Genomic DNA, 9,894 nt, shown 5'->3' on the forward strand with positions numbered 1-9,894 from the left:
AACGGCTGGGACGCTTATCGCTCGCTCGGTCGAAATTTGATCGCTCCAATAACGAGTGGTTAGATCAGTTACCCAAACGCGTTAGTTCCGCGTAGCACCATTTCCAGTCGCATTGTTCCCCAAACGCGTTAGTTCCGCATCGCGCCGTTTCCAGTCGCATTTTTCCCCACTAGAGTTTGTTGTCGTTCATGTATGTTTCTATTGGCATGTATTGACAGGCGATCCTTTATCTAACAGTTTTTTTTCCTAATCGTTTATTTTACCAAGAGCATTTACCACTTGTCGACCTTCGTCCCATAGCATTTTTTTAGAACAAAACGGGACTTAATCGCGTAAACACTTACATTTATATTTGGCCCGACGTTTCGAACATCACATTATGTTCGTGGTCACGGGTAGACTGGCGAGGAATTGCATCAACATCTTCTAGCCGCGCGAGTTTCTCGAACTACCCGCACTTGTTCTTGATTATTCACTTTTGCGCTAGGGTTGTCAGTGTCACTTTGCCTACACACAACACTCACGACATCAGCCGGTGTGTCCCTCGGTGTTTTTTCACGCTTACATTTGCTAATCACTGGATTCCACGAACAATATGTTAAATATGTTAAATATGTGTTTAAATGTTAAATTTAATGTTATTGTTTCCTCGACGATGTCAAAACTAGGTAATCGAATAAATTTGTCTCGATAAATGTTACGAACAAATACACCGTGTTTTTATTGAACTCCGTTAACTTTAAGGGCGGCTCCTGATGAAAACCTAACTGCGTGTCGAATTTGATGGAAAACAAAACAAACACGGTGTATCAAAACATTACAATATGATCTTTTTGTTTTTAGAGATTTTAGGTAGGTAATGCTGATTTTAAAAATAATGACCAATTTGAAACCATGATTGCAGAGCTGCAGAGTTAGCTTTGCCTGAATTTACGCACAAATTGACTACCTGTCAACTTTCAATCGAGAATTAATCGTAAAATCAATCGATTAAGGTACGGATTATGAATTTCAATCGTATATGTTAGGTCGATTAATTTAATCGCGATTAAATCCATCGTTGACTAATTTTGACGATTTTTTTTAATCAATTAATTAGTCGAATAAAAAGTTAATCGATTAATGCCCATCTCTGGCTGTACTATTTCTAATTTCAATTATTCTATGTCATATTTTTTCCTGTCAATATTCTTTCGATATTCATTGTAAATATATTTACTTTTTATTCGATTAATTAATTGATTAAAAAAAATCGTCAAAATTAGTCAACGATGGATTTAATCGCGATTAAATTAATCGACCTAACATACGATTGAAATTCATTTAATCCGTATCTTAATCGATTGATTTTACGATTAATTCTCGATTGAAAGATGACAGGTAGTCAATTTGTGCGTAAATTCAGGCAAAGCTAACTCTGCAGCTCTGCAATCATGGTTTCAAATTGGTCATTATTTTTAAAATCAGCATTACCTACCTAAAACCTCTAAAAACAAAAAGATCATGTAATGTTTTGATACACCGTGTTTGTTTTGTTTTCCATCAAATTCGACACGCAGTTAGGTTTTCATCAGGAGCCGCCCTTAAAGTTAACGGAGTTCAATAAAAACACGGTGTATTTGTTCGTAACATTTATCGAGACAAATTTATTCGATTACTTAGTTTCGACATCGTCGAGGAAACAATAACATTAAATTTAACATATTAAATCTTAAGTTTCCTTAATGGATATCTAATCTCGGATTTGATTTCTGTGTAAACAATGACAAATATAAATTTTCCGTAACTATTTTTTGTTGATCAACCTATTTAAAAGAGCGACTGTTAATATTTGCGTCTGAAACATCAATCGAATAGAAAAAAATGCTATGGCACGAAGGTCGACAAGTGGTAAATGCTCTTGGTAAAATAAACGATTAGGAAAAAAAACTGTTAGATAAAGGATCGCCTGTCAATACATGCCAATAGAAACATACATGAACGACAACAAACTCTAGTGGGGAAAAATGCGACTGGAAACGGCGCGATGCGGAACTAACGCGTTTGGGGAACAATGCGACTGGAAATAGTGCTACGCGAAACTAACGCGTTTGGGTAACTGATCTAACCACTCGCAATAACAACGTCGTGGTAGGAAATAGCGACGCAGTTCAGTTTAGGTCCTAAACTGAATCGCGTTAAGAGATCATGGTAAGGCCCCTGGTCTAGCCGAATGACAATCGTTGACGCTAGACGCCGATCGAAACGCAGTCTAGCTCTATCGCGCCAATACGAAAGAGCGACAGACATAGCTAGCTACGAATGCGACATTATCGTGAGCGGTAATGCATTTGGCTACGTCCCCAGGCAGGTGACGATTTCGGTTTTTTGTGTATTGACGTCACGAAATGACATTGTGGACATTGTGGACATTGTGGATTGGAGATGGAGACATAATGGATTTGTGGTCATCACAATTTATTTAGTTCACTATTTTTTTTTTCAATATTGTTTTACAGCATTGGTACTTGACACGTAAAATTCAAACTAAAATTCAGTACCTATTAGTTGACACTTAAAAAAAACGTAAACAGGAAGAGAAGGTTTATGGTAACCTACGGTGCCCAAACCTGGTCCCCGAGAGTCAGAAGTCACAACTGACGGCTCAGCCACGACATTGGTCTAAGCGCGTTAGCGGTGAGCGGCGGCCATACATTGGAGCGAGACACAGCGATGGGACTTTTCATTCGCACGTAAGGCTGCCGCTCACCGCTGTCGCGCTTAGACCAATGTCGTGGCTGGGCCGTGAAGGTTTGTCAGCGAGAAATAGAGCGCAGCATCCTGGGTGTCACAAGGACGGACCGCATCAGAAACACTACGCTGCGCTCAAAAACTCGCATAAATGGCGTAGGGGAAAAGACCGCCAGGCTGAAGTGGGACTGGGCCGGCCACGTCTGCCGCATGCATCAGGATAGGTGGGCTAATATAACCACCAAGTGGATGCTGACAAAGAAGCGGGGACGCGGCAGGCCTAGGCGAAGATGGCGGGACGACTTGGACACCTTTATGAGTGACTGGCCGAAAAAAGCGCACCAGAGAGAGAATCAAGGGGGGAGGCCTTTGCCCAGCAATGGGACATGGGACACTGTAACGAGCTAATTAAAAAAAAGACTTATTTTTTGGCTTACCGCTGTTAATGATCATATATATGAGTCATTAAACTTCTCAAGGGTATTAGCAGCATTGGTTTGAAAGAAAACGTTATTGTGTGAAACGTTATTGCCCGTGTGGTGGCGGGTTAAGAATTTCACCACCCCCTTTCTTCACGTGAGTAGAGATGGGTAGGGGTGAGTAAATACTGAGTATTTACCCGTAATTTACTCAAAGCACCGAGTAAATACTCGTATTTACTCATTTGGGTGAGTAGAAACTGTTACCTAAAAATAATTTAAAAAATGAGATTTAAGTACTTAGTCGTGTTTATTTTAACTGTGTGGACATGTTTAAATGATAGTTATATTATTAGAAGCTTATGGGAGTCTTAGTTTGTCGAAAAAGAGGTAGTCATTGTGAGAAAAAAATAGTGATAATGTTTAGTTAGCAGTTTTGTTTAAAAAAGCAGGTATTTACAGTAAAAGTATGAGACTTAAATTAAATTGATGTTCTAGATAACGGCATGACGTTCGGAAGTGATTGTTAATGTGGCACTTACGACCTTTTATTAAGAGTTTTCTAAAGAAAACTCAAAAATGGTTCAGCTGATGACATTTAAAGTACTAGTTTTGTGTTTTGTATTATATGGGCAATCATTTGACGGTTTCTGGATATTTTTCCATCAACGAATTCGAAAGTTATAAAGGTATAAACATTATTTCGGCCTTAATTATCGTTTTATTCCAAAACTGTTCATATTATTAAAAAACTTTTTTAGAAACATTCAATTAATTTTTAAAGACCTATCAGATGATGTATAACACACTGGTAATTTCTGAATTTTATTTTTGTGAAAAATAGTTACATGTATGGAGAGCACGTCTTTAAAATAAAATTCATATAAATTTGATTACTTAACTTAGTAGCCGATATTAAAATACACCAATATTTCTAATTTGTATTTCCATTTCAGCACGCTAAATAGTTTATACCCACCAATTTGAGTAAAAACGAGTAAATACGGGTATTTTGAGTAAATACTGAGTATTTACTCGATATTTAGTCTTGAGTATTTACTCACTACCCATCTCTACGTGAGTGTCGTAGAAGGTGACTGTGGGTTAAATTGTGGCGTAGGCGAGAGGCTGGTAACCTGTCACTGCAATGTCACAGTTTCGTTTTCTTTCAACCCCTTATTTGCCAAGAGTGACACTGAAACTTGAGTAGTTTCATGTGCTCTGCCTACCTCTTTATGAGATACAGGCGTGACTGTATGCAATTATGCATGTATGTGCTATTGTGATATTGCTGTGACAAGTTTCCAGCCCATCGCCCACACCCCAATGGAACCCGTTTCCTAATTTCGCCACCCCTTTTCCTCCCATGTGGGTATCGACTGTGGGATATGGGTTCCATTATGATGTGGAAAATGGGCTGGCAACCTGTCACTGTATCACAGTTTCGTTTTCTTTTAACCTCTATTTCCAAGAGAGGCACTGAAAATTAAGTTTCACGTGCTCTGCCTACCTCATTTGGAAAAATAAGGAGTGAATGAATATGGATGGTGTGCACAACTGACGTAAGTTTTGGTAGGATTACAATTTTGCCCTCCTTTTGTTATCGGATATTCTTAGAGGGATTATATACTTACCTAGTTATAATTACATATAAAGTTAAAAAAAAGATAGGCACCAACTCTTGTATAATAAGGTACCTTTACATATTATAATGAACTAATTATTTATCTTATTATGAAAACAAAACTTATTTTTTGAAGCCTCTCATTATGCACCAGTCACAAAAATAACTACAGTTTGTGTTCCGCTTTCTTATACAAGGTGTTTGGTACATAACCCGACAGCATTTTTGCGGAGTTTGTGGTGTCATTTATTTCCTCTTCGTCCTTGAACGCTAGGTCCTAGGGGCCACGGTTCTGGAGATAATAATTACTCAAAGTGGAGATACGATTGTTTTTGTGTTTTTTCCTAAATGAACCAAAATCAGTTTATTTGTAATAAAAAAAGCCCATGTGTTCGTATTATGATGTAATTTGTAAGACTATCAAACAAATTATACATTTAACACCATACAAATAATGTTATGGGGCTTTGAATATCAGATTTAATATAATTAGAAAAAAAAATCTTATCTCCAAAACCATGGCTCTTAGGACCAAAGTTCCAAGGATGAAAATGAAGGAAATGACACCACAAACCCCTCAAAAATTTTGTCGGGTCATGTGCCAAACACCCTGTATATTTATATGGTGGCTAGATGGTATATTTAATCAAATACCGTCATTCATTGCAAGTAGATTCGATTTGGTGTTGTTTATAGGAACGACGTTACAATGTCGACTTTTCTGGAAGTGTGGATTCCTGTGGTGGTTTTGACAACAATGTCATACAATGCGAAACCTTCGAGCTTGCTCCGGTCGACGGAAAGGACGGAGAGTTGGGCTTGCAAGGAGACATCGAACTTAGCGTTGAAATCGAGGATGGAACAATGGTATATTGCCAATACATTCATGAAGCAAATAAACATTCATAAATGTCAATGTGTGTTTTACCACAGTAATATAACAATGGTTGTTTGCAATATCATATGAATTAATAGGAAACATAGAAATATCTATGAACACGCATTTTTTTTTGGTAAAATTATATAGGATAGCAGATACGAATTTGGTTAATTTATTACGTGTACTGTGACTATTCACCTATTTAAATTAATTTTGTGTTTGCAGGTGAAACTCGAAGTGTGGAAAATTAGTGACATGGGAAATGAATACATGTACCGCGCTCAGGGTGACATATGTGGTAGCTTAAAAGACGAAAACGCGCCGTGGTTTCCTGTGGTTGCCGCCATGAACATAAGTGAATGCCCCATACCAGTGGTAATCATTTGCATCTGTTTGTGTTAATTAATTCTTTATATTATGGACAACAGGAAATCATGTACTTAATGTATCCTCTACATCATCATCATTAGAGTAAAGAAAGTGAAGTAAATACACATCAATTTCTATTTTCACGTCAACAATATTAGATATACAGAGTGTAAATCTAGAGGTACTACTGCAGGGTTAGCATGTGATTTCCGCGAGAGTATGTCGCCACGAGATAGACTACCCGTCCTTATGTCATTAATACGGTTAGAAGAAGACGTGTCATCTATCTCGCGACGACCACAGATTTAGAATTATTATACTAGATAGAATCACATTTTTTGCCATACTAAATTGAACCTTATCACAGAGACAGAAAGGTGATCGTATCAGACTAGCGAAAACGGTCCACATGAGAGGGCATTGTTTGGGCTGGTGTCCCTCTCGCACGTGTGACCAGTGTTAATGAGGTTACCATAGTAGTAGTATTTTTATCTGTATATTACCTGACTTTATAACTTCTTATATTATTTTAGTGTTATATTCAAACTAGGGTTTCGATATATTTCAAAGAATTGGAAAATAATTATAATGTAATTATTTTGATGCCAATAAATCAAAGATTTGTATAATTAAAAAATACGTTCAAATGGGTATTAGTAGATTTGGTAGTAACTTTGAAAATTGACTGGTATCCCCAATGTATGACAGTGATGACGTCACTGAATAATGTTGACATTGTCAGTAAGTGCGAGAGGGACACCAGCCCAAACAATGACCTCTCATGTGGACACACTTTTTGACCTAAGTATCTACTCATTCTGGTTTAACTGTAATTCTGTGGCGGCGACATACTCTCGCGGCCATCATGTGCTAGGCCTACAGGCGAATATCTTAACGGTGGTTAGTACAGAACATAAGAAATGTGAATAGATAACTTTTAGTTAGAATTTAAATTATAATGTTATACAGATAAAACACACTCGCGATAACTCTTAAATGTTGCTTAAATGCATGACCTTGACAAGGATTTATTCAAATTTGAATTTTGACATTCTGTCAATATAGTAAAAAATAGACGATGCATATATACATCACTATGCATTTCAGTTAACAGTCATCGCAATCATGTTTACTTACCTCCTCAGCTACCTTCAGCTGTTATTTACATTTCTATCCTGCAAGTACCCATCTAAATATAACACAAGATCTATTTTAAACTTGTCAGCCTTTTGGGCATTTTCGCGAAAAGAATCACCAAAATTTTTTTTTTAATACATACATACATACATACATACAATCACGCCTGTATCCCATAAAGGGGTAGGCAGAGCACATGAAACTACACAAGTTTCAGTGCCACTCTTGGCAAAAAAAGGGGTTGAAAGAAACAGTAATTGTGACATAGCAGTGACAGGTTGCCAGCCTCTCGCCTGCGTCACAATTTAACCCATCCCACAGTCGACTTCTACGACACCCACGGGAAGAAAGGGGGTGGTGAAATTCTAAACCCGTCACTTTTTTAATACAGTTGCTCAAAAAGTGCTCGTTTTTTGGCTGTTTAGCGTGCGAGAAGTTGTATTTTACGCACTAGTGCGTAAAAAGTATGCGTTCCATTTTACTACTACTTACTTACTTACTGTTTTAATTTTAGTATATTTTACTAAGACGGAATAAAACTATAAACATACTATTAAGCGATTAATGTTTAAAACATTGATATGTCATTGTATAATTGTTTATTTTTAGTCATACTAAACATAATTTATAAAATGGTTCATACTTTGAAAAAGTGGCTCATAATGAGTCGTGTAAACAGAACGTGAAATGGAACGAAACGTGTCGTCTGTCACAAAGTAGTGGCGTCTTACCAATGTTACCAACTTAATGCAAGCACGTTCAAAAACCTTAATATGTTACGCGATTTGACATTAGTATTTTATGCAACAGGCGTTTAAAGGAGGTCAAAAAAGACGAGTGGCGTGGGTAACAATTTGAGGCGAAGCCGAAAATTGTTATTAAGACGACACGAGTATTTTTTGACTCAGTTAAACACCGTTGCATACAATACTTTTTCTACGACCATGCACTTAGTTTTGAATAGTTTTCTAGAATAACTTTCGTGAAATTCGCACTGTTTCCTATAAGTATTTTGACTTGTCCTCTGCAATGTTTCTGCACTCACCCTGTCGCTTGCACTCCCCCGCGCCGCCGCCCGCCCCCGGCCGGCGCCCCGCGGCCCGCTATATCCCTTAACGGCTACCTAACTATGCTGTAAGAGCTATATCGTATGCGTGGGTGCGCGGGGCGCCGGCCGGGGGCGGGCATCTTTTATGTAGGGTTTTAACGATCTATGCACGACACGGTAAATGACGAATAACAACACGGGAGTAGAAAAAATAATTTTATGTTATTTGCAATACTTCTATGCATAAATGGTCGATTGAACTAAAATGTAGGTATGTAAGTATTAAGCAATCGTCCCAAATCGTAAATGTTTATATTTTTTATGGCACACAATGAAATAAATAAATTATGTTGGATGGATATAAAATCGAAAATATAAACCCAAGTTTAAAACCTTCAAAACTTGAATTGTCAAAAAATGCGTCACTGTCACTGCGAAAATTGGGAATTCGGATTGTTTATTGTTTTATTTCGTTGTAGTAGTGTTTTTTCGCAACTGTATTAAAAACGTCGTTCGTCACACGTGCGAGAATGTCATTCTTGCAGTAATGACATACTTCTCGCACTTATAACGAAATGTACTATTTAAATGTAGGTGAATTTTAGGTTTTTCCTCCTACTCAAAATCACGAGCCCTTTCGATTAAGGATAAAAAATGAGAGATAAAAAACGGTCCCAAAATTTGCTATTATTTTGCATACTTTCCACGTTGTAACCGCTGTACAAAATGTTTGAAAAATAGTAACGAAATGGAACATTTAAACTTCGGACGCTTTTTTCCGCCTAGTAGGATCGAAAGTGCTCGTGGTTGTGAGTAGAAAAAAAAAAATTTAACTGACCTATTTTGGATCTTGAATCTTTTTTCGCGAAAATGCCCTTTTGGCAACTTCTTGATTACATTTTTATGAATTACAAACACTATTATTATTTTCAGAAAAGTTACGCAGTAAAAGATATGACCCTCGATTTGAAGGAAACCAAGGAAATGTTGACACATGATATGTGCGGTGATTACATGGTGATGATGATGTTCACGACGAAGGACAACGACGATATGTCTTGTCACGAGATAGGAGTTTCTATAAGTGAATACACTTGCGATGGAGATGAAAAATAAATGATAAAATAACCATTATTTGTTTTCGCCGGTTGTAAATAAATAATAAAAAAAAGCATTGTTTGTCAGCCCCTTTGATATAACTTAAGCCCAATTAACCAGAGACGGTTATTAAGTTATAAGTACTTACCTAAGTCTCATGTTAAACTTATGAAATTGAAATATAATTTTCTGTCCTCGGCCAGAATGCGTTAAACAGGTTGTTAACGGTACAGTATAAACCAGTAAAAAAAAACTCTTCTAACAAACGTACACCGCGCGGTGTGCACACAAACGCAGCGTGTAGTGTACGTACGCAATACATGCAAGCAGATTCGCATGAACTCGGATGAGTTATCCTCAATGAATATAAATAAAAAAATAAAATAAATATTATAGGACATTCTTACACTGATTGACTGAGGCCCATGGTAAGCTCAAGAAGGCTTGTGTTGTGGGTACTCAGACAACGATATATATAATATATAAATACTTATATACGTAGAAAACATCCATGACTCAGGAACAAATATCTGTGCTCATCACACAAATAAATGCCCTTACCGGGATTCGAACCCTTACCGGCGCAGCA

At 37.3% G+C, this 9,894-nt stretch overlaps 1 protein-coding gene across 1 annotated transcript; it reads left to right on the forward strand.

Annotated features, from left to right (window-relative positions):
* The first annotated feature begins 4,693 nt into the window (after positions 1-4,693).
* LOC125230908 lies at positions 4,694-9,323 on the forward strand. Its single transcript, XM_048136230.1, has 4 exons — positions 4,694-4,711; positions 5,470-5,640; positions 5,879-6,028; positions 9,141-9,323. Exons 1-4 carry the CDS (start codon positions 4,694-4,696, stop codon positions 9,321-9,323), a joined length of 522 nt encoding a protein of 173 aa, XP_047992187.1.
* Positions 9,324-9,894: the final 571 nt, after the last annotated feature.

Source organism: Leguminivora glycinivorella, chromosome 1 (genome assembly GCF_023078275.1).
Source record: "Leguminivora glycinivorella isolate SPB_JAAS2020 chromosome 1, LegGlyc_1.1, whole genome shotgun sequence".
NCBI lineage: Eukaryota > Metazoa > Arthropoda > Insecta > Lepidoptera > Tortricidae > Leguminivora > Leguminivora glycinivorella.

Bases quoted from the DNA above. Each gene is read 5' to 3' on its own strand.
- LOC125230908 (XM_048136230.1), top strand. The intron at 5,641-5,878 runs GTATATTGCCAA...TTGTGTTTGCAG, and splicing joins AAATCGAGGATGGAACAATG to GTGAAACTCGAAGTGTGGAA. The intron at 6,029-9,140 runs GTAATCATTTGC...TATTATTTTCAG, and splicing joins GTGAATGCCCCATACCAGTG to AAAAGTTACGCAGTAAAAGA.